The following is a 25796-nucleotide window of genomic DNA, read 5'->3' on the forward strand; positions in this document are numbered from 1 at the left end:
TTTCCCTTAATTTATTTTTACAACTATTCTGTTTTGTGCTAACACATTTATGCTACTTATTTGCACATCTTATTTTTGAGCAGATGTGATCGGAGAAATTGTCAATTTCAGTGAGGTACACACGCAAAAACAAGGTGAAATTTCTAGGAAGTTTATGGATATCGAACTAGAAGATAATGAGTAAGAATAAACATACATGAATGGATTACTGATACATTTGATAATTACATATGGTAAAAATTATACACTATTTCTATTTGACAGGAGGAACAAGTTATCTGCTATATTCTGGGGCGAATTTGTTGATCAAGTTATACCTCACCTTTTAAGTTCAAACAATCAGCCTGTTATTGTTGTTATGCAGCTCATAAAAGCACATAAATTTCAAGGTAAAATGTAACTATTCAATTTTACATTAATTTGTGAAAGTTATTCATTACATGTTAAACAAAATTTGTTTTGCAAATTCATATTCTGTGCGCAATACTTGGAATGCATCAAAGTTGTGGATTAATCCTACTTTTCCTCAATCTGACTAGTTTAAAACACGGTTTAATATATTTTAATCCTCTACCTACACTCATATCTATCTTTTCATATTTAGTTCTAACTCTAATCCTCATTTATAAATATAGACTACTTTCTGTTCGGGATAGTAACTCTGAGAGGCTGACTCAAACAAGTTCGCAACAAAGTTACTCTGTTTTGGATGAGTTAGAGAAGGGCATTGCTGAAGTTAAATCAATTGCCCAATTAGTGGAGTCCATGCAAGTGAGTTAACTGTTTTTTTTGTTCTTTCTTTGAATTTTCAGAAGACCATATTTTCTATTTCTTTTCTTCTCATATTTCATCCTCTGTTTCTCCTATTATAGGGCATTAGAATGTGATTAAAATTTTATAATATGATAATCTTTTATATGATAGTTACTCCTTTGGTTACGACTTTTCCTACCTCCATCCCTTCAAAACAAATTCACTTCTACATTAACTTCAAAACTTACTATGTATGATGAGTATTTATCTGCTACATGTAACAAATATATATTTAGCACCATAAAACTGCATAGGTTGCTAAAGAATGCATTATATACCAATGTATGACTACCACTGAAATTTTTCTCTTGGATTTAACAAAGAATCTTGCATCCAACTACTGTGACTTTAGCAGCTTATTCTAATGGAACTACATTATACATACATGAAAACAACATCCTCACATAGGATGTTGATGGAAAAATTTACATGAAAAGTAATCAGTTTAATTAAAAACTCATGAAATATTATAAGCTGAAATTGATGCCTAATTAGTTATTGCCGTATTCGTTGGGTATATTATGTCATCCAGGTTCAAATTTATAAAAAGAATTTTATCCTGAGAAATCCTAACATATTGAAGCAAAACTGTCACCAAAGTTAAGGAGTGGACAAACATTTTGCTTTTTCTCAATGATACCTATATTGTACATTTGAATGATTTTCTATTTTTCTTCAGCAACTCCATTCAAATCTATGCATGTCATACTTTATATTTTCTCCCTCTCATATGACATCTTCATTAACTACCACATTTTTTCTAATTTAAACTATGCACAATATATATTATTAGTTTTGCTTTGCACATATATGCTCTCTCTCTACCTCACAATTTAAAGTTTAATTATTTTATTAACTAGGAAGGTCCCTGTTGGATTGTCGCAAGTATTGAAAATTTAGAACTTGGAAAAGGATGGTCGTATGTCAGCTGCAAAAAGTGTCAAAATAAAGTAGGAAATATTTATCAATGCCCAAACCCCAAATGTAAAAATGAAGATTACTCAGCAGTTATTAGGTAAGCGCACCAACTCTATTTCCTTAATCCATCAAAAAAGTCCATATATATCTCAAATCAGGTGTGCAATTAGGTACAAGCTTCAGGTTAGGGTAATGGATACTACTGGATCTGTTTCCCTATTGCTGTGGGACCGTGAAGCAATGTTTCTCATAGGCAAATCCGCTAAAGAATTGAAGGAAGGATTTGTTGAGGTATATCAACACATTATATGCATATTTTGTATTTGATAAATTCTAACGCAAAATTTCTTTGTAGAATACTGGCGTTATTGATAAGTATCCCTATCCAGTAGAGCTGAACAATGTTCTGCAAAGAAAATTCATGTTTAAGGTTATTGTGAAGAGCTCGAACATTCAACTGCAACAGGAAGTTTATAGTGTTGTTAAGCTTACGGATGAGGAGCAACTGATAACGAAATATAGTCCTGATCCACCTTCATTTGACTTAACTGTATGTCATATTTGCTTACAAACTTCGTAATATATTTACATTAGAGTAAAATTCTTTTAAAGTACATTATTTGAATCATAATTTCACACTCTTTTTATTAAATCAAAGTTATTAAATTATATATTTTACGCATTCATTTACTGCAAATTTACAGTCCCTTATGAGTGTCAAGAATGTGTGTATTAACCAATGTTGGTGTCACGTCATATTGTTGATATTTTATTCCACTTTTTTTTACCTGATTTGTATGTTTTATGGTATAGAGACTTTATTTGTGCTGCTACTATCAGAGGAGATACATTTGGAAAACAAAAGGCAGCACAACCTTTAAAAGACATAACAAATCATCAACTTTTCCCACAATTACATTATACACCTTTAGATAGTTGTGGACACACTTCATCGTCTCAATCTCAGGCACAATCTCCAAATTTATCTCAGCAGAAACATTTGCAACTTGGTTTGTCAACTTCAAATGTGCAGACAAATTATCTTCTACCAGATTTAAATATGCTACCCCTCCTTCCAGGTTGTTATTATAAACACAATTATTAATATATCATGAATTGTTTTTTTTATACTAACGACATTTTATTCTAACTTATTATTAGAAATTGAGCATGTCAATATTGATGGTGATGTAGCAGGTATGTTTTTAATTAAAAAAATTTGTTGTAATAAATTACACAAATAAACAACATTTATACTACTATTCAAAATAATGGTAGCTTGATTAAATAGTTAACGTAAATTTCATGAAAACAATCGCAGAAAATAAAGCTACAACTGAAAGTGAAGACGGCTATGAAGGTATGTTTTTCTTAGCACAAACAATGATTCATTTATGTCCCCCTTTTCAATTTAGGTGGCCAAATTAATATGATTTTAATACTATTTAGAGCCTCATGTTGGATATGGAATTATTGACAATGAAGGTATGCATGTTTATTTTTTTATATGTATATACAATAAGTAGGTATACCATAACATTACGCCTTTTTATTAATCTTATATTTGCTTATTTTTTTCATAGAATACTGGGATATAGGCAATCCTACATATGAATGTGAATATTGTGGTGCTTACTTCTGGTACGAAGAAAGAATCAACAAGAAAATCAAAGCTAAAAAACCAGAGTTTTCTTTGTGTTGTAATCATGGAAAGATATGTCTCCCAAAGCCAAAAAGACCTCCCACAATTTTAAAAAACTTATTATTCGGATCAGGTAACAACAAAATCGACTTTTACCATACTTCAATACTATCTTCAATATATGAATAAATCTTGATTGACAAACATATAATTTTATGTAGGTTCAAAAAGTAAATATTTCAGAGATAATATTAGAAGTTATAACTCAATGTTTTCATTTACCTCAATAGGAGGAAAAGTTGATGCTTCTATCAACCAAACAAAGGGGCCAAGAACGTTCAAATTATCTGGACAAAACTATCATCAAATCGGGAGTTTGTTGCCCCCTGAAGGATCCACCCCCAAGTTTGCACAATTATATATATATGACACAGAAAACGAAGTTGAGAATTGTGACGACCTAAAGGGTCATCACCGGATTTCTCTCTTTTCCGTGCTTCCGAGGCCTTGAAAACCTTGCTTTTAGTTGCCTCGATTTGCGTGCGCAGTCCGGGCGTAAAGCCGGAAAGCTTTTATGTTGAAATATGTGAACTTTGTAAAAAATTTGAAGAATTTTGATATTAATATTGCTAAAGTTGACTTTGGTCAACATTTTTGGTAAACGGACCCGGACCCGTGATTAGGCGGTCCCGGAGGGTCCGTAGAAAAATATGGGACTCGGGCATATGCCCGGAGTCGAATTTCGAGGTCGAGAGCCCGAGAAATAATTTTTTCTGTGAAATTGTTTTTCTGAAATTATTAAGGAAAATGGAAATGAAAATTGATCAAAAGACTATGGCATCGGGCTCGTATTTTGGTTCCGACGCCCAGTACAAGTATTAAATATGTGTTAAGCGCTTTCTGTAAAGTTTGGTCAAAATCGGATATCATTTGACGTGTTTCGGACCTAAATATCTAAAATTTGAAGTTATGAAGTTTGAAATGAAAATGATGATCTTGGGGCTTGATTCAATGATTTTGATGTTATTTTGGCGATTTGATCGTTCGAGTAAGTTCGTAGGATGTTATTGAGTTAGTGTGTGTGATTGGTTAGGAGCCCCGAGGGCTCGGGAGTGAATTGGAGGTGGTTCGGGGTAGTTTTACACTTTGAAAACATAGCAGATTTTCTGCAATTTTTGCACAGCAAATCCCTTCTTCGCGTTCGCGAAGCTTCAGTGGTCCCTCTTCATCGCGTTCGCGGACAATACCCTGCGTCCGCATAGCCCAGGCTTCCCCTTCACCGCGTTCGCGAGTCCTCTCTCGCGTTCGCGTACTAGCCAGTCCCAGACCCCAGCCCCTTCTTCTGCGCGTTTGCGATTAGCACCTCGCGTTCGTGATGCCTTAAACCATCCACCCTTCGCGAACGCGTCGTCATTCACGCGAACGTGAAGGGCATTTTTGCCCAGCGAATTTTTAAGTTCAAAACAGAATCAGTAGCTCGGGTTTTAGCCATTTCTTCACACGAACTCCTCTCTCTAACACTCCATAGGCGATTTTGAAGAGCTTCTTTCTCCATAGCCTCTTAGGTAAGTGTTCTTAACTTCTTTCCCTCTTAATTTCTTCCACTAATCACTAATTTCCTAGCCCTAAATCATGAATTCAAAGTAGAAAATGGGGGTTTTGGGTAGAGTTAGGGCTTTGGGGATTTTGGGTGATTCAACCACAATTTGGGGTCGAATCTTGAAATAAATTATATATTTGAACTCGTGGGGTCATGGGTGATTGGGTTTTGGTCCGAGCCTCGTGTTTGGACCATGTGGGACCGGTGTCGAATTTTGGTGTTTTTGGAAGAATGATAGGAATTTCATTTCTAGGCTATGGGATTATGTTTTTGAGCCCTTATTGATATTATTGAACTAATTATGCCTAGATATCATTGTTTCGGAGTTGGATTGTAGAGGAAAGGTGGTATTAGAGAGTTGATCGCTATTCTTGGACCGAGGTAAGTGTTTGTTCTAACTTTGGCTTGAGGGAATAGGATTAAGATGTTATTTGCTACTTGCTAAATGTGGAGTACGGTGTATAGGCATGGTGACGGTTGTCTATGCACCAGAGTCTAGCATGACCGTGAGTCTTAATTGCTTTTAATTCGAATGATGTGACACAACCTTCTTGTTTAATTGATAAATTTCATATAATGTGAACGGTTGAGGAAGAATTGTGATTGGTATATTTTGGAGCGTTGGCTCGAACAAGAATGTGATAGTTAAGAAAGAAGTGATTTAAAATAGGATGTGTTGTGATTATTCCCTTGCCGGGACGTGTAGACTATTATTATGTATTCTCCCTTGCCGGGATATTTGGGCTGTTAGCTGTACCCTTACCGGGTTAAAGTGTTATGTTGTCGAATTCCCCTAATGGGGCCTCCTTTACAAAGCCAGACATTTTGAACTATGATATGGGATCGTGTGGCACGTCGTCCACTTATATATTATGAAATGGGATCGTGTGGCACGCCGACCACTTATATATTATAAAATGGGGTCGTGTGGCACGCCGTCCACTTATATATCTATTATGAAATGGGATCGTGTGGCACGCCGTCCACTTATGTATTATGAAATGGGATCGTGTGGCACGCGTCCACTTATAATTAAGAAATGGGATCGTGTGGCGCGCCGACCACTTATATATATGAGCTATGGTATTGAGATGGTTTCGTCGTTATATCCGTTGATCTATATTCGCTGTATTTTCCCCGAGCATGCCCCCTTCCCCTTTTTAGTTGATATTCTCTGTTGTTATTTCTGTTGCCTCTGTATATATATATATATATATATATATATATATATATATATATATATATATATCCGCACAGGTTGTTTCGGTAGGTCCTGTCTAGCCTCGTCACTACTTCGCTGGGGTTAGGCCAGGCACTTACCAGCACATGGGGTCGGTTGTGCTGATGCTACACTTTTGTGCTTTTTGCACAGATCATAGTACCGGAGCAAGAGCCTTTGGTCAGCAGTAGGAGCGTTGGGAGCTTACTTCAGTCCGGAGATTCCCGAGGTAGCTTGCTGGCGTCCGCATGGCCCGGAGTCTCTCTTATCTCTGTCTTTCGTTTGATTTCCCTTGTATCGGATCAGACAGTACTGTATTCTTATTCAGACTTTGTTTTTAGCATTCAATAGAAGTTCGTGAGTTAGTGACACCAGATCTGGGTAGAGCTGTATTTGAATTTTCGCACTTAGTTTCAGTTATTTATGTATCGAGACTTCCGCTTTTATATTAATTGCCTCGTTCTTCTTTATACTGTTAATGATGTTGAGAGAAATGTTAAACTAATTTTCTTGCCTAGCTCCTATTAGTAGGCGCCATCACGACTCCCGAGGGTGGGAAATCCGGGTCGTGACAAGAATAGAATTCATGCACTGGGGTTAGTACTCAATTTTTCCTAATTTATATATGAATGAATAATCTAAACAAAAAACATACATCAATTTTATAAAACCTATTTTTATGCAGTCGTGGTGAAAGAATAAGCCAACTACATGCTGAAATTGTTCAAGATCTGAAACAAATGCTTGATGAGCATAATGTTTTGACAAAGTCTTTTAGAATGGTCAGAGACAAATTTCAGGAAGATACTCAATCCAATTTTAGACTCAGATTGATAGGAAAACGAAACTATGATGGAAGAAGATACAACTTACCAACAATTTCAGAGGTTGCTGCTTTGGTAGTTGGAGATTTTGATGTGACAGAGACATCATCGTTGAAACCCAATCTGGACATCTACAAAGGATAAATGAGTTAAATGCTGCCTATTTAGGTCTTCAGTATCCTTTATTGTTTCTATTTGGTGAAGATGGTTATAGGGAAGACATTCCTTTAAATGGAACAGATGAATCAACTGGAAGAAGGAATTTTGTTAGCATGCGTGAATATTTTGCATACAAAATTCAAGAAAGGAATGGCGAAGTAGCAACAATTGTGAACTCAAGAAGATTATTTCAACAAATTCTTGGTCGATGGATTTACAATGGTTGAATCGTCTAGGTTGAAGTATATCAGATCTCATCAAAAACAATTGCGAGCTCATATGTATAAAGGATTAGAAGATGCTTGTTTTACATGGAGAGATAAATCCTTCTTCTCAAGGTAAAAGGGTAATTCTTTATTCTAGCTTCACATGGGGTGCAAGATACATGATTCAAAATTATCAAGATGCTATGGCAATCTGCAAGTGGGCTGGATATCCAAATCTGTCACGACCCCAATCCCGGTCGTGATGGCGCCCAACACAATGCTAGACAAGCCCGACCATTTGAACAATCTCAACCCAGGTACGAAACACATTACCAAATAATAGAGTTAAACTACCAGTTAAGCATGATTCTAATATGTGATAATAGCTAAATCAGTGCGGAGAAACCATAGCAAATACCAAAAACAATGTCCAAAGGATCAGGTGTCACGAGTCTAGAGCCTCTACATACAACCGAGTAGTAACCTATACATATAAAGGTCTAAAATGCAGAAACAAAGGGGGGTAAGGGGAGGAATCGACTCCTGCGGACGCCATGCAGCTACCTCGATAACTCCGGTATCAAATCTGAGCAACAGCAAAGCACTCTACGGAGCCTCCTGGATACCTGTATCTGCACACATGGTGCAGGGAATAAAGTGAGTACTCCGACTCAGTGAGTAACAGAAATGAATAACGACTGAAGATAAGAAAACTCGTATAAACACTACACAGTTCTATATCAAAAAAAACAAATGCAGTAAACAACAGCTAAGTGAGGAAAACAGGTGAATATCCCTCAAACCAGTACACAACTCACTTACTCCTCTCAATGTCCGATAATTTACTTACACTGCTGCGGCGTGCAGCCCGGCCCGTACAGTATACTGCTGCGGCGTGCAGCCCGATCCAATAATAATATATACTGGTGCGGCGTGTAGCCCGATCCAATAATAATATATACTGCTGCGGCGTGCAGCCCGATCCAATAATAATAGTCGACTGCGCTCACTGGGGGTGTGCAGACTCCGGAGGGGCTCCTACAGCCCAAGCGCTATAATACTGCGGCATGCAGTCCGATCCATATAATATATCACTGCGGCGTGCAGTCTGATCCATATATGTATATATGTATTTCGCTGCGGCGTGCAGCCCGATCCGGTATATATATCAAATACCCTCACTATGGGGCCCTTGACCCCTCTCAGTCAATATAGATTTGGCCTCTCGGCCCCACTCAGCTAAGACAGGGTTTCCAACCCCAGGTGTTCCTCATTTGGATTGCCAATTTCTAAAGCCGATTCATGCTATGTTTAACAGTTAAGAACATGACTGAGGGTATGATTTCGACAAGTAAAGTGAAGTCAACTAGTACAAAGTACCCCATAAGGTTTCTACAGATCGTCACAAGGACCCAAATATGGCAACTAGCCCAGAATATACTGATATTAATTAAGTCTCAGCCAAAAATACAGTAGAGTCATCAATCGGGATGGACCGAGTCCGAATCCCCAGCAGTAGCAACCCCACGCTCATCATACAACGTGTGTTTCATCTCAACATAGCACCACATAGTGCAAATCCGGGGTTTCAAACCCTCAGAACGTCGTTTATAACTGTTACTCACCTCAAGTCGGCCGAAATCCTAGCTCGCTTGCGCTTGCCTCGCAAATCAACCTCCTCGTGCGTAGAATCTGGTCAAAACCACAAGGAATACATCATAATGGGCTAAGGGAACATAACCCAATCGAAAAGACTCGAAAATTATCAAAAATCACGAAGTTGGCAAAACCCGAGCCTCGGGCCCACTTCTTGAAAAATTACGAAATTCACATCACCGGATTCCTCGTCTCGCCACGAGTCCATACATATCAAATTTACCAAAATCGGAGTTTAAATGCCCCCTCAAATCCCAAATTTTCATTCCAAAACCTAAGCCCTTGTTCTTCCAAATTTTTTACCCAATTTCCAAGAATTAAAGGTACCCAATTTCCAAAAATCGCGTCAATAGCTCCCAAGCTCGCTCAACTATGGAGGAAAAATGGTGGAGCTCGCGGATGAAATAAATCATTTAAACCTTTCTGCCAACAACGATTTTTGCTTATGCGGTCCCGCTTCCGCTTATGCGGGACCGCTTCTGTAGCCAAAAATCCGCTTATGCGGTCTTCACTTAAAAACCCAGACTTAGATTATGCGACTCGAACTCCGCTTCTGCGGTTCTCTCAAAACCGCTTCTGCGGTACATTGTCCGCTTATGCGGACCCGCTGAAGCGACCAACTTCCGCTTATGCGGAACTACCCTAGCCCACACCTGGACGCTTCTGCGATCGCTCCCGCTTCTGCGGAACCGCTTCTGCGGTCCATTTCTGCAGAAGCGAAAATACCAGATACCAGCAATATCAGAGTTGAAGAAACCTCCAAAAACTCTCTTTTAACCACTCCAATTCACCCCGAGGCCCCCGGGACCTCAACCAAAACACCAACACAACCTAAAACCTCATACGAACTTGTTCCAATCATCAAAACACGTCAGACAACACAAAAATCGTCAATTCACCAAGGTTTCAAGCCTAAGTTTATCAAATTCTTCCGTAACTCACATTCGATAAAAACCCGACCAAACGACGTTCAAATGACCTGAAATTTTACCCGCACATCCAAAATCACCTAACAAGGCTACTGCAACTCTCGGAATTCCACTCCGACCCCCGGATCAAAATCTCACTAACCTACCGAAATCCGCCAAAATCCAACCTTCGCCAATTCAAGCCTAATTCTACACCGGACCTCGGAATTCAATTCCGATTGCACTTCTAAGTCACAAATCATCCCCCAAAGCTAACCGAATCACCGGAATTCACATCTGAGCCCTCTAACTAAATAGTCAACTTCCGGTTGACTTTTCCAAAACAAGCTTTCTTTAAAGAGACCCGGTGTCTCATTTCCATCTAAAACCAATCCAATTCGACTCGATCACCTCCAATAACGATAATGAAGCATAGAGAAACATAAGAATGAGGGAAACGGGGCGGTAACTCATGTGACGACGGGCCGGGTCGTCACAAAATCTTTTCATCACATTTACTTGCAACCCAAAGTGGCCTGAAATTATTAGATTTGTAAAGAGCAAGGGCTTGCAAGCAGAAGATCGCCCAGACATTTTATGTAGGGTCTTCAAAATCAAATTGGATCGTTTAATAAAGGATTTGAAAGAGAAACAAATTTTTGGACCAATTAAATCAGGTATATAATTAATCTCTTTAATAAATTGTTATAACATTTATAATATGATTTAATAAAATATTTTGTTTTACATATAAATTACAACCACTTACCCCAATCACAAATTATTATTTTTTGCAGTGATATATACTGTAGAATTTCAAAAGCGGGGGTTGCCACATGCACACATATTGCTCTTTCTTCTTAATAAATATCCAAATGTTGGAGACATAGATCAAATAATTTCAGCAGAAATACCTGACGAATCAGTTGATCCGTATTATTATAAGGCCGTTAAGAATTTCATGATGCACGGACCGTGTGGCTCTGCTAGAAAATCGTCTCCTTGCATGCATAATGGTAGATGTACAAAACACTTTCCAAAGAAGTTTGTACAAAATACCACAACTGATGAAGATGGATATCCTGTTTATAAAAGAAGGGACAATGGTAGAACTATCAACAAAGAAGGTATTGACTTGGATAACAGGTACGTGGTGCCACACAATAGATATTTATTGTTGAAGTATGGCGCACATATAAATGTTGAATGGTGCAATCAATCTCGATCAATCAAGTACTTATTTAAGTACATTAATAAGGGGCATGATCGTGTAACTGCAGCATTTTCTCAAAGTGTGCATGAGGAAGACTCATCGGCTATTGATGAAATAAAAATGTATTATGATTGTCGATACATATCACCGTGTGAAGCTACTTGGAGAATTTTTAAATTTCCAATTAACCATAGAGAACCTTCGGTAGAAAGACTTTCTTTTCATCTACCAAATGAACTAACAGTTATTTTCTCTGATGATGATCCAATTGATGATGTTGCCAATAGACCAAGTGTAAAGGAATCAAAGTTTTTAAGCTGGTTTGAGGCAAACAATACATATGAAGAAGCAAGAGAATTAACCTATGCGGAATTTCCTCTTAAATTTGTATGGAATAAAAAACTAAAAAAGTGGAAAAAAAGAAGAAATTCTGCATTTTCAATAGGGAGAATATTCTTTGTACCGCCTGGAAGTGGAGAGCAATATTACCTTCGAATGTTGTTGAATGTCATTAGAGGACCTAAAAGTTATGAGGATTTACGCAGAATCAACAATCACAAACATTTAACTTTTAGAGATGCATGTTATGCACTGGGTTTATTCGATGATGACAATGAGTATGTCGATGCCATAAAGGAGGCAAGTAACTGGGGAATGCCATCATATCTTAGGCAATTATTTGCTATGTTACTATTATCCAATTCAATGTCACGGCCAGAATATGTTTGGGAGGCAACATGGATTTTATTATCAGATGATATCTTACATGAAGAAAGAAGAATATTGGATAATCCAGGTATACAAATTTACCTTCTACTTCAGATTTTTATATTAACAATTTCTAAAAATATTTTTACATGATTCTTGCATACAAATTAAATCTTACTGTAATGTACGATCGACATTTAGGGTTGCAAATTCTGAGTGATAAATTTTTATTATCTTTTGTTTGACACATAATCGATGTAGCCTTGCAACGAAGTAAAGTAACATTATTTTGCTTTTACTATTTCTTAAGGAAATTATTTTCATCTTATCTTTATATGACTCATGACAACTATATATTTTTGTTATCAATTAATTAATTATATACTTTGTTATTTTAGAGGCTGAGCTAACAAACGATGAAGTAAAGAATCGTTGCCTACAAAAGTTGAAAAATTTGTTGAAAGGTTGCGGCAAAACGTTATACAATTTTTCAACAATGCCAAGACCGGATTTCAATGAAGAGGAAGTTGACAACACCAATACACTAATCTGTGAAGAATTGCGTTACAATAGGTGCTCTTTGTCTAAGGAACATGAAGAATTATTGGTTAAATTGACAATGGAGCAAAAGTTAGTTTATGACAGAATTATCAAAGCAGTGTGTCACGACCCATTTTTTTCATAATAGGTCATGATGGCGCCTAACACCATGGTCAGGCCAGCCGAATGCGGATGTGTGATTAAGTTCTCATTTTACTTTAGCCAAAGACAGTGATACTAGAATTTTCAAATCTAAAGATAAAACTAGTAAAGATCATAAAGTGCTAAAATAGCGATACAACCCCCAAAATGAATGTCTACTACAGTGTGTGCCAGGACCTGGTGTCACAAGCTACGGGTGACCAGTAGAATATACACAAAAAGAATGAAACACTATCCTACTGTCTGAATCAGGATAGACAGAAATCAAAAATACAAGGAAGGACTCCTTCGGCTGCGGATCGGCATGAGAGAGAAGGCAGCTCACCGTAGAAGTCCCTAAGCGTGCTCACTGATGCGCACCCAGATGATGTCCAGATCCACCTGCCTCAAATCATGTACAATTAAGTACAGAAGTGTAGCATGATTACATAAACCACATGTACTCAGTAAGTATTCCGTCTAATCTCGAAGAAGTAGAGACGAGAGGTCGACTTGATACTTACTAAGGTCAAGATAATATAATATAATAAAGTCAGATATACAGCATGAAGGATCTCCAATAACACACGTTTAATAGAAGAGTCATATTCATGTTCTTGTCATAATTAAATTACCAGTTTTCCCTTTTCCATATCAAATGAGTGATCATGTCATAACTAAATGTAAGCATATAAATCATGCACCAACATGTCGAGGTCGACGGCCCGCTCCAACAGAAAATAAATTGTGCACTGTCGAGGGTCGAGCGGCACGAACCATAGATGCATCTATTATCACCGAGGCGATCGGCACGATCCATAATCATCAAGAAAAATATCAAGAAAAGCACATAAGGCTCAATTACATACAAGGGAATTCCTACCAAGGCTCAACAAACTCATACGTTCACCTTTCCATTTCCTCAAGTCTCTAGCAAATCAAAATGATCATATTGGCAATTTAAAATAAGAGATATTCCCCAATTAGACATGACGTGGGTCCTAAACTACCCGAACAATTATCATATAGTGGCTACGCACGGACTCTCGTCACCTAGTACGTACGTAGCCCCCGCATTTAGCAACAATTACTCATTTAAAATTCTATGGGGACAATTCCCTCTTACAAGGTTAGAAAGGAGACTCACCTCGCTCCAAAGTGCACTCCCAATGTCCAAGAACGAGCCCAAGTCCTTAATTCGAAGCCGGACAATCCCAAACTAATCAAACGAAGTAAGAACTAGTAAATAAAGGCTTACAAGGTAGGATTCTAGCTATTTCAGCAATTTCCTAACCATTTACACAAGTTTCCTAAATTCCGACCCCGGGCCCACGTGCCCGGATTCCGAGATTTTTCGAAGGAAGTTGTTCTCTATTACCTAAGGATCACAAATATATGATTTCTAGTTCACTACATGGAAAATTATGTGATAAAACCTTAGTTTTAATTAAACCCTAGGTCTAGCTCAAATCCCTTGATTTTACCTAATTTTTAGTGTTAAATCTACCTAATGTTTATGTATTTGAACTAAAAATGAGTGGGGATTACTTACCTTGCAATGTTATGTTGAAACCTCCTCTTTGGAATCACCAAAATCGCCTAAGTGTTGAGAGTAATGTGGAAGAAATGGGTTTGGGTTTGTATTAATGAACCCTTCTGCTCCCAGTGATTTCCGCTTCTGCGAAAGGAATCCCGCTTCTGCGGACATGAGCCGCTTTTGCGAAAATGGGCAAGGGGGCCTGGGCTGCTTCTGCGGTCATAACCTCGCTTTTGCGAGGCCGCTTAAGCGGAAAGCCCACCGCTTCTGCGGTTCTGGGCCTGGGCGGATGGACCGCTTCTGCGGTGTTGCTTCTGCGGTCCAAGAGCCGCAGAAGCGGTTATGACAAAAGCAGCAGATAAGGTTTTTTCCTAAGTTTTCAACTTCACTCGAACATCGACCATTTGACGCTCGGGGCTCGGGAGCCCCGCCCGAACATACCGACAAGTCTGAAATCACGAGGCGGACCTACTCGAGCCCTCGAAACTCTTAAAACAATGCTAAATCAGGGAATCAACCCCAAAACCAAATGATTCAAATCATTGAACCTTCAAGTTCTAAATTTCCTCCTAACGGGTCAAAACGCCCTTAAACCACTCGGATTGACACCAAATTTTACAGGTAAGTCTTAACTGATATTTCGGACTTGTACCAAGTTTCGGAATCGAAATTCGAACCCGATACCTAGGAAAACAATAATTTCTTAGTTTATTTAAATCTTAGAAACTTAAACTTAACAATTTCATATAAAAATTCATTACTCGGGCTAGGGACCTCGGAATTCGATTCCGGGCATACGACCAGGTCCCATATTTCCCCACGGACCCTCAGAAATTGTCAAATCACGATTCTGGGTCTGTTTCCCCAAAATGTTGACCGAAGTCAAACTTGGCCTTTTTAAAGAAACTTAAAGAAGCAACTAGGCTTATTCTTGCTCAAAACTCTTCTAACTTCCAAACCACCCGTCCCCGCAAGTCATAAATTAGCTAAAGCAAGTGTGGAAAGTATTATTTAAGGGAACGGGGTTCGAAAATGCAAAACGACCAGTCGGGTCGTTACACAGTGCATGAGGACAAAGGTGGATTCTTCTTCTTATATGGTCATGGAGGAACCGGGAAGACATTTATTTGGAAAACTTTGTCTTCCGCCATAAGATGTAGAGGAGATATTGTGTTAACAGTTGCGTCCAGTGGAATAGCATCTCTTTTGTTAGCAGGAGGTCGAACAGCTCATTCGAGATTTGCAATCCCATTCAATGCTACTGAAGATTCAACATGTAATATCAAACAAGGTACTCCTTTATCAAAATTGATTGTCAAGACAAAGTTAATTATATGGGATGAAGGACCAATGATGCATAGATATTGTTTTAAAGCTCTAGACAGAACTCTAAGAGATATTCTTAGATTTAAATATGCATCCAATTTAGATCGACCATTTGGAGGGAAAACGGTTGTTCTTGGTGGAGACTTTAGACAAATACTTCCAGTCATTCCAAAAGGTACTAGACAAGATATTGTTAACGCTCCCTTTATTCTTCGTATTTGTGGAATCACTGTCAACTCTTAAAGCTAACAAAAAATATGAGGTTGGAAGGAAATCAAGTGGATTCACATTTGAATGATCTAAGACAATTTTCTGATTGGATTTTAGCAATAGGTGATGGTATGATTGTAAATTCTGTTGATGGTATTGATAAAGTTCACATCCCTGATGATCTTATCATAAATAATTCCGGCGATCCAATTTCTGCTATTGTGGAAAGTACATATCCAGATTTTTTAACTCATTGTAGTGATATAACATACCTGCAACAAAGAGGAATTGTTGCTCCCACTCTTGACATGGTTGAATCAATCAACGAATACATGGTATCACTAAACCAAAGTGAACCAAAAATATTTTTGAGTTCCGATACAATTTGCATGTCAGACGATGCTTTTACAGGTTTGGAACACGTACATACACCTGAATTCCTAAACACTATTAAGTGTTCTGGAATTCCAAATCATGTTATCACTTTGAAAGTGGGTGTTCCNCAAAAGGTACCTTTCTAATCCACCTTTGTTGCATACTCCGAAAATCGGAGAGCCTCTATACCTATACTTGGCCGTATCGGAAGTAGCCGTCAGTGGGGTCCTAGTTAGGGAAGAACAGGGCACCCAGTTCCCCATCTACTACGTAAGTAGGACACTAGGGGAAGCGGAAACGAAGTATCCTCACCTAGAAAAATTGGCATTAGCCCTAATTAGTGCCTCAAGAAAATTGAAGCCATACTTCCAAAGTCACCCCATACATGTTGTAACTACATACCCATTAAGAAATGTCATGCATAAGCCCGAATTGTCCGGCCGGCTGGCCAAGTGGGCCATAGAGGTTAGCGAGTACGATATCCAATATCGACCTCGAACCTCGATTAAGTCGCAAGTATTGGCTGATTTTATCGCCGACTTCACTCCGACCCTTATTCCCCTGGCCGAAAAAGAGCTCCTGCTGAGCTCGGGAACTCCGTCCGGAGTATGGACATTGTTCACGGACGGAGCTTCGAACGTAAAGGGGTCGGGATTGGGGATCATACTAAAACCTCCTACCGGGGACGTCATTAGGCAGTCTATACGGACGAGGAGGTTGACTAACAATGAAGCCGAGTATGAGGCTATGATTGCAGGTTTAGAATTAGCCAGGAGCCTCGGCGCCGAAGTGATCGAAGCCAAGTGCGATTCTCTTCTTGTGGTAAACCAGACGAACAAAACGTTCGAGGCCAGGGAGAGCCGGATGCAACGGTATGTCGACAAACTCCAAAACACCCTGCACAAATTCAAAGAATGGACTCTCCAACACGTACCCCGAGATCAAAACAGCGAGGCCGATGCCCTCGCCAATCTGGGCTCAACAGTCGAGGACGACGAGCTCGAGTCCGAAAAGGTGGTACAGCTAATGAGGTCGGTCGTAGAAGAAGGGCACGCCGAGGTCAACTCAACTAGCCTTACTTGGGACTGGAGAAACAGGTATGTGGACTATCTAAAAACAGGAAAACTCCCACAGGACCCCAAAGAATCAAGGGCATTGAGAACAAAAGCGGCCGGTTTTTGTTTGGCCGAGGACGGAGTCTTATATAAAAGAACCTTCGGAGGACCACTCGCCATATGCCTTGGCCCCGGAGACACAGAGTACGTATTGAGGGAAATCCACGAAGGGTCATGTGGCAACCATTCGGGCGCGGATGCGTTGGTCCGAAAAATAATTCGAGCTGGATACTATTGGGTCAACATGGAACAGGACGTAAGGGAATTTGTACGAAGATGCGACAGGTGTCAAAGGCATGCGCCATTCATCCATCAGCCTGCTGAGCTGCTGCATTCGGTCATCTCCCCATGGCCTTTCATGAAGTGGGGAATGGACATAGTGGGCCCGCTTCCTCGAGCTCCAGGTAAGGCTCAATTTATTCTTTTGGTTACTGACTACTTCTCCAAATGGGTTGAAGCGCAGGCTTACGAAAAGGTTCGAGAGAAAGAAGTAATCGACTTCCTTTGGGACCACGTCGTGTGTCGGTTCGGGATGCCTTCCGAAATAGTATGTGACAATGGGAAACAGTTCGTTGGGAGCAAGGTATCAAGATTCTTCGAGGATAACAAGATCAAGAGGGTATTGTCAACCCCGTACCATCCCACCGGAAACGGGCAGGCTGAGTCGACCAACAAGACCATCGTTCAGAACCTAAAGAAAAGGTTACAAGACGCAAAAGGAAAATGGAGAGAAATGCTGCCCGAAATCCTATGGGCCTACCGGACAACCGAAAGGACTAGTACCGGTGCCACTCCTTTCTCTTTGGTTTACGGAGCCGAGGCCTTGATCCCAGTCGAGGTGGGCGAACCCAGCGCTAGATTTCGGTATGCAACCGAGGTTACCAACCAAGAAGCAATGCTCACCAGCTTGGATCTTTTAGACGAAAGGAGAGAGGCCGCACTAGTTAGGATGGCAGCTCAGAAACAAAATATCGAGAGATATTATAACCGAAGGGCTCGTCTTCGACACTTCAATATAGGGGACTTGGTACTAAGAAAGGTCACCCTCAACACTCGAGACCCTAACGAAGGGAAATTAGGACCGAACTGGGAAGGCCCTTACACCATTTTGAAGGTAACCGGAAAGGGTTCGTACAAGTTAGGAACGATGGATGGGAAAAAACTACCCAATAACTGGAATATAGGCCACTTGAAGAGATACTACTGCTAAAGGTAAGTCTTCTTTCTTCTTCGCTTCCATAAATTTTTTGGAGACTTGTCCGATCCTAACCCGTGCAGGTCGATGATCGGTCGCTAAGATAAGTTCGGACATCGGAGAGACTGAAAGCACGAGCTGCACTCTTTTTTCCTTCGACCGTTTTTGTCCCAACTCGGGTTTTTCGGCAAGGTTTTTAACGAGGCAGCAAGAACATCGTGCTACTACAAAGGTATCTAAGGGTAAATCATTGTATACTAGATCACCCTCCGAAGAAGGCGAAGGTCAACAAGAATAAATGTAAGGGTCAAACGGCCAAAGCGAGCCGTGCCCAACTAGCCTGACCTAATCCGCCCGGATCAGTATGATGTATTGACTATTACTGCAATAGCAAAGACTATCTGATGCATATTCACATCATAACCTAAAGATTTTGTTCGACTCTTCGGTATGCTTTCAAGTCCGATCTCATAAGACCTCCTCAAGGCATATTCGATCTCATAAGACCTCCTCGAGGCATATTCGATCTCATAAGACCTCCTCGAGGCATATTCGAACATAAGACCTCCTCGAGGCACATTCGGACATAAGACCTCCTCGAGGCACATTTGAACATAAGACCTCCTCGAGGCATATTCGATCTCATATTCGATCACATAAGACCTGCTTTAGGCTCATAAGACCTCAATGAGGCAACACTTAAACTATAAGACCTCAAGAAGGCAAGTCCAAGCTCATAAGACCTTAATAAGGCGACACATAAAACTGTAAGACCTCAAAGGTGAGTTCGAAATTCGTAAGGCCTCGATAAGGCATTATTTTAACCATAAGTCCTCGAGAAGGCGGGTCCAAATTCATAAAATCTCAAAAGAGGTAATACCGGCCTCATCATCGACTTCACTAATGGCGAAGTATACTCGAACTTGTAAGACCTTAAGAAAAAGGCGTAAAATCGATACAAAACCTGAAGGTCAAATTGTGCCCGAGTCCGAACCCACTCACTCGGGGACTGCTTCGAAGAAACCTAAGGGTTAGACTTCACCCGAGCTCGAACCCACTCACTCGGGGACTGCTTCGAAGAAACCTAAGGGTTAGACTTCACCCGAGCTCGAATCAACTCACTCGGGGACTGCCTTGAGAAAACCCAAAGGTCGAAGTTCACCTGAGTTCGAATACATTCACTCGGAGACTATTTCGAAAAATATAAAGGACTACCATCGTTCCAAAAAGATAAAAGGCAAAGTAATAACAAGATTGAAAAAGGAGCAATAAATGGCAAAGGGCAGTGTTGCATAAAAAAGCTCGCTACCGGAGCAATTACATAAGAGGGGAAAAACAAAACAAAGCCTAGCCTATTCCCGGAGTCAATCGGAGCCATCCTCGAATTCTTCGGGGAACGTCGCCCTTCTCGAAGCGTCCTCAGCTTCGGCGGCTTTGGCGACGTCCGATGCAAGATCGAAACCGCGACGTTGGAGTTCAGTAAGAACTTCAAGCCGGGCCTGACACTTCGCATATTCGGCTAACATTCTTGACTGCTGGTTGGCCGCATCAGCATCGGCCCTATATTGGGCCACCATATCGTTGGCAGTCTCCTCGGCCTGAGAAACTTTAGCCTCAGCTTCCCGAAATCGATTGGTCCATAGCTCAATTTCAAGGACTCGAGCCTCATTGGCCAACGTCAAGTCCGCAACCTCTTCCCGAAGGGAAGTCTTCTCCGACTCCAACTGTTGCACCCGGGCTTCCAGTTCGGCTTTGTTCTCATTAAGTTCGGCTCTGCTCTCGTCAAGCTCGGCCTTAACCCGATTAAGCTCGGCTTGCACCCCCCTTAGCTTACAACCGAGCTCTTTCTTTGCTTCCTCCAGCCGGATAGCACAGGACGCGTGCTCTTTATTCAAAAGGTCCAATCCGGTCCGGCTTTCTAGCAGCTTCTCTTCAAGGACCCGGCGCCCCTCTCGCTCCGCCTCCATCTTGTCCTTGATTCGGAGGAACATCGAGTGATATAGCACCGATGCCTGCAAAGGAAAAGTCTAAAGAGTCAGTACTGGGTCACAAGGCAAAAATATTAGAAATAAAGGAAGAAGCAAATACCTTGAGCTGCGCCTGCTGGGCTTCGTTGAAAAGGCATGTCCAATCTACAGCCTCGGTCGCAGCCCGGTCTTCCTCCGTCATCAGATGATGAAGATAGCTTGCAACCCCGACCGGGGGTCCCAGAGCCCGGACGTCTTTGGGGATAGCAAAAGTTACTATCCTGTTACAGTCCGGGTCCAGGCTCGGAGCTGGAAACCTATCAACAAGCTTGTTGATGGCCGAAGTCCCACTTGATTCGGCCTGAAGGTCTTTCCGGGGGATTTCGAGCCCGAAAGTGTTGGCGGAGGGTACCCCATCAAAAAAGGTCTCGAAGCTACCTCCCATCATCGGGATGTCGTCCGGCAGCTGCCCCCAAGTCGAGGAAGACGGGGGGGACGTAACCGGGTGATCGGTACCCGGGGACGCCCGCGCAGGGGCCGAGGGTTCACTAGCATCCTCAACCCTCACGTCCTCGGGAGGAGCCTCAGCTGGATCGACCACCGGCTCAGGGTCCGGTCGAATGGATCGATGGCGGACGAGCTCCGGCTGCTCCTCATCGTCATCCTCTTTGTCGTCCTCCTCCTCGGAGGACAAGACGATTTGGCTTTTTAGTTTGCGGGCGGCCCTTTTTGTCCGCTTAATCTTCCTTTGAGGCTCGTCCGTACCGGACTCCCCGGGCCTTTTATTTTCTCCCGGAACCGGAAGGGGGCATAGTATTGAAGACCTCATCTCCGCGTCCTTGGGCAAGCCTGCAAAACACGAGGGTTATGATGCATTCCCGATATACAGGAAAAAATGCGCTACCGGTCAAAAAGAAGGCTTACCATGGTTTTTCGCCTCCCACCGACCTTTGGAGATTTCCTTCCAGTTTCGCTCCGAATATGGCCGCTGGGCCACTATCTTGTTTACCCAGCCGGCCAGATCCTTGACGGCAGCTGGAGTTTGGGTCACCGCTGCACAAGAAAAGGGGGTTTCAGGAAGAAGTTGAGGAAAACACGCTCTAAAAGATGAACAGTGAGAAAATACTTACGTTTGAGGTTCCACCTCTCCGGAAATGGCATGCAATCGGCCGGAATCAGGTCGGACGTCCTGATCCGGACAAACCTGCTCATCCAGCCTCGATCTTTGTCTTCATCGATGCTGGAGAATGGGGGTTTGCTAGCCCGGCGGGCCAGTTTTATTAATCCCCCTCGAAATATTCGGGGGCTGTATAGTCGAAGAAGATGGTCGAGGGTAAAGGGGAAATCGCCCTCGACTCTCTCAACAAAAAACCGAAAGAGATATACGATCCGCCACATCGAGGGGTGGATCTGACCTAAGGTCACCTCGTACCGCCGGCAGAACTCCACTATGATGGGTTCTAAGGGGCCTAAGGTGAAGGGATATGTATATACACTAAGATATCCTTCAACGTGAGTCATAATCGATTCGTCACGGGAAGGGGCGACCAGGTCTTTCCCTTCCCATCTACATTCAGCCCTCACCCGGTCTAGGCAACCGGGAGTGATTAGACTAATATACTCCGATGCCGGTTCGCCGCGGCCCGGGACCGATGATGGGTTTTCAACCTGGAAGTCGGCAGATACCGAGCAACCAGTCGGTGTGAATGCTTTCAATGGGGGTTCTGGTGCATGTTCATCAGATCTAGCGGGGCTCGCGGCCGAGCTTGGTCTAGAAGGAACACTTTGTGAAGTTTTCGCCATTTCTTAAAGCTTTACGAAGAGATGAAAAGAAAATACAACCAACGCAGAATTTGAGAAAGATAGGAAATGTTGAACCTGGAAGGGTCGTTTATACTTTTTCCATGAGGCGGTGGCACGAATCGCGAAGCCACAGACACGAAGCGACAGATAATTAAGAGAAGCATTAAATGCCTGCAGCAGGCGTGGTCAGAGCACTCGATGGCTTTTTCACCTGGCGTATGGCCATACGTCACGGGCATCACGTCACCGGTCATATCGTTTATTATCATTACTCTCTAATAAACGAGGGGACTATCTGTATTGGGTGATACCCTTTTTTGCTTGAGCCCGACCGGGTTGGGTCCGGTCCGGAGCGAGTCGGGGCCATCGAACCCGACCTGGATGCAAGGTAGAACGACGGCCACGTCTACAACCGAGGTCGAGTCATTTCGAGACCGTTACAGAGCTCGATATGAGTCACCACCGGATGGAGAAACACACAAGGTCGGAAGCCGGACTCGTAACGGATAACCAAGCGTCGCCGGATATCTCGCCCAAACGTGATTTTCTCAACCACTTCAGGCCATTAAGGCGTAATTACAGGGATCCACGATGTAATCAATTTACCTACCTTATTTTTACCCTTAATCAGAATGTATAAAAGGAGATCTCTCTAAATTTTTGTAGGCATCAAGCACAATTGTTCTAAGCAATATTATATTCTGCGATTATTTACTTTAACAGCAATTGTTGAGTCTTTATCTTTATTTTTCCTCAACCTAAAAACCTTTTGTATCTTTTAGTTCACGGATCCTTAAAACCCCATATAAATTCAATTGTTATCCGGATTCGAGGGTAAACATTATGTTTTCAGCTTAAATACATATTTACATCAGCTTTAAAACATAAATTCTTTAAAATTAAGATTTTACGTTAGGAAAAATTTAGTTGTCTAAGTTTTTGCTCAAACAATATGGTCTTTTTCCCCAAAAGTGAGATAATAGGGAAATAAACGTAAATGCCATAGAATTGAAAAGTACTAGATTAAATACCGAAGAAGTACAAACTTAGATGTAAGTCTACCATATAAACTTTATAACACTTAATAATTAATGTTAGACAAGGGATAATATTCGAGATAAAATTTGGGCTTCTTTTGGTTTACGTTTGGTTAATTTTTCATTTGGTTGATTTTTTTCAAGATTAATAATTTCGAAATTAATTATACCAAAAAATGATATTATTTTTATACCACCTTTATCGAGGGACAACAATTTCGAAATTACTAATTCCACAATAAAACACAAAAAGAACCAAGATACCCTTCTCCGTAGCTTTTCTTCCAAAGTCATTTAAAAATTTAAAAGTTAAGATTTGACATAAAAGTCTATCCAAATTTATCTTAGTGGAAACCAAACATATGTTTTATATTATACATCGTATATTTTATTTTTAGTCCAATAAATTAAATATATACCAATCAAAACATATTAACTAAATAGTCTCGTTGTTCTTTAATTCTCGTATTATTATTCCGAAATAACTTGTTCAGCAGTCAAACAAAAAGTTAAATTATTCAACTTTTAGTAGGCGTTTGGACATAAAATTATTATTATTGAAATAGGTAGTATTTGGAGTTAGGTTGATTTCAAAAGTGCATGTGAGCTTGGATGAATGAAGCTCCCATGGAGTCTTCTAGAATGTCCTGAGAGAATGGAGAGAAGAAGAGAGTGGAGAAGCAGAGATATTTTTCAGAAAATATTATTTCTCTCACTTGATTACCAATAGTACATGATGTGTGTGTGTATATATATATATATATATATATATATATATATATATATATATATATATATATATATATATATACATTGACTAACTCAATTGCTAATCATCTACTTTGACTAGAGCTAACCACTAATACTAAGCTAACTACTAACTGACAATTGTGTTAGATAATAAAGAATGAAAACTAACTATCAATAATAATAATAACTATACTCAATACCCCCCCTCAAGTTGGAAGTGAGGTCTTCACAGCCAACTTGCTTAGGACACCTGAGTGTTTGACCCCTGTGAGGGCCTTTGTGAGAATATCAGCCAACTGATGGTGAGGGGTACATGATATAGAGAGATTAGGCCTTCTTGCAATTTGTTCCTAACAAAATGGCAATCAACTTCAATGTGCTTGGTCCTTTCATGAAACACTGGGTTGTGAGCAATGTGTATAGCAGACTGACTGTCACAAAACACCTGTATAGGACATGACTGGACAACACTGAGTTCAGCAAATAGTCTGCTTAGCCAGACCAATTCTCCAACTACTTTTCTGAGAGATCTATACTCTGCTTCAGCTGAGGATAAGGAGACAGTCTCCTGCTTCTTGGACTTCCAACTAATAGGACTATCTCCCACCAAAACAATGTATCCAGTGACAGACCTCCTAGAGTCTGGGCAGGCTGCCCAATCTGAGTCACAAAATGCCTTAATTGAACAGTCAGGATTATTTGAGAAGAAAACACCTAGAGTAGGCTCCTTCTTTAAGTATCTGAGAAGGTGAAATGCAGCTGTTAAGTGAGTATCTCTTGGTGCTTGCATAAATTGGCTCAGGAGTTGCACACTATAAGCTATATCCAGCCTTGTGTTGGTAAGGAAATTGAGCTTTCCCACTAACTTCATGTAGTATGTAGGGTCTGGCAGTAGGTTTCCTTCTTGTGCTTTCAACTTTATGGCAGGATCAAGGGGTGAAGCAACACTGCTGTAGTCAAAGACCTGATATTCTTTCAACAAATCTAAGGTAAACTTTCTTTGAGAAATGAGAATGTCATCTGGTTTGTATAAGACTTCTAAGCCCAAAAAATAATGAAGTCTGCCTAGGTCCTTTATTTTGAACTTTTGATCTAGGAAGGCCTTCAAGTCTGCAATCTCTGCTGGATCAGTTCCAGTAATTATAACATCATCAACATAGACACCCACAAAAATAATGGAGGAAGGAGTTTTCTTGCAAAACGGGGAATGGTCATTTTCAGAATGTTGGTACCCTCTTGTGGACAATGCTTCAGTCAATTTAGCATACCATTGTCTGCTAGCCTGCTTGAGCCCATAGAGTGACTTATTCAGTCTACACACTACCTTACTTGAACTATGTTGATCCGCTACCAGCCCAAGAGGGGCTTCCATATAGACTTCCTCATGCAAGTCCCCATGGAGGAATACATTGTTTACATCTAGTTGGAATATATCCCATCCCTTCTTAACAACTACTGTAACTACGACTCTAACAGTTGTCATTTTCACCACAGGGGAGAAGGTTTCTGTATAGTCAATCTCAGCCTGTTGAGTGTAACCCTTTACTACTAACCTAGCCTTGAATCTTTCAACACTCCCATCAGCTCTATGTTTGATTTTATATACCCATTTACAACCTATTGCTTGTTTGCCAGCTGGCAAAGGGACTAAATCCAAGTGTGGTTAGCATGAAGGGCCTCAAATTCTTGTGTCATGGCTGCCTACCAAGCAGGATTGAGGGTTGCCTCTTCATATGAAGATGGCTCACTATCATGGCAAACATTTTGTATCAAGTGCTGACTTTCAGCAGATAGAGCATCAGGAGTGATGTAGTGATGATTGGAATATAGGGCCTTTAGTGAAGGAGAAGGATTGGAGAGCTGAGTAGAACTGTTGGATAGCTGGTAAACATAGTCTTTTAAGTAAGCAGGAGTTTGGTGACTTCTGCTTGATT

At 40.8% G+C, this 25796-nt stretch overlaps 2 protein-coding genes and 1 pseudogene across 2 annotated transcripts; 1 reads left to right on the forward strand and 2 right to left on the reverse strand.

Moving 5' to 3' along the window:
• The first annotated feature begins 1971 nt into the window (after positions 1–1971).
• On the forward strand, positions 1972–16141 carry LOC109209983 (annotated as a pseudogene).
• Positions 16138–21231, reverse strand: LOC109209984. The gene is made up of 4 exons (XM_019373355.1): positions 21197–21231; positions 20394–21121; positions 20136–20317; positions 16138–16189 (listed from the first exon to the last, which is right to left on the reverse strand). The coding sequence occupies exons 2-4, from the start codon at positions 21099–21101 to the stop codon at positions 16138–16140; spliced, it is 942 nt and encodes a 313-aa protein (XP_019228900.1). The 5' UTR covers positions 21102–21121; positions 21197–21231.
• Positions 21232–24103: 2872 nt separating this feature from the next.
• LOC109209985 (uncharacterized mitochondrial protein AtMg00810-like) lies at positions 24104–25345 on the reverse strand. Its single transcript, XM_019373356.1, has one exon. The coding sequence runs from the start codon at positions 25343–25345 to the stop codon at positions 24104–24106; it is 1242 nt and encodes a 413-aa protein (XP_019228901.1).
• Positions 25346–25796: the final 451 nt, after the last annotated feature.

This window comes from Nicotiana attenuata, unplaced genomic scaffold, assembly GCF_001879085.1.
Source record: "Nicotiana attenuata strain UT unplaced genomic scaffold, NIATTr2, whole genome shotgun sequence".
NCBI lineage: Eukaryota > Viridiplantae > Streptophyta > Magnoliopsida > Solanales > Solanaceae > Nicotiana > Nicotiana attenuata.

Bases quoted from the DNA above. Each gene is read 5' to 3' on its own strand.
- LOC109209985 (XM_019373356.1), bottom strand. From the start codon at position 25,345: ATGACAACTGTTAGAGTCGTAGTTACAGTAGTTGTTAAGAAGGGATGG.
- LOC109209984 (XM_019373355.1), bottom strand. From the start codon at position 21,101: ATGAGGTCTTCAATACTATGCCCCCTTCCGGTTCCGGGAGAAAATAAA. The intron at 20,318-20,393 runs GTATTTGCTTCT...TTTCCTTTGCAG, and splicing joins CCCAGCAGGCGCAGCTCAAG to GCATCGGTGCTATATCACTC. The intron at 16,190-20,135 runs GCTAAGGGGGGT...GATACGGCCAAG, and splicing joins AAGAAAGAGCTCGGTTGTAA to TATAGGTATAGAGGCTCTCC.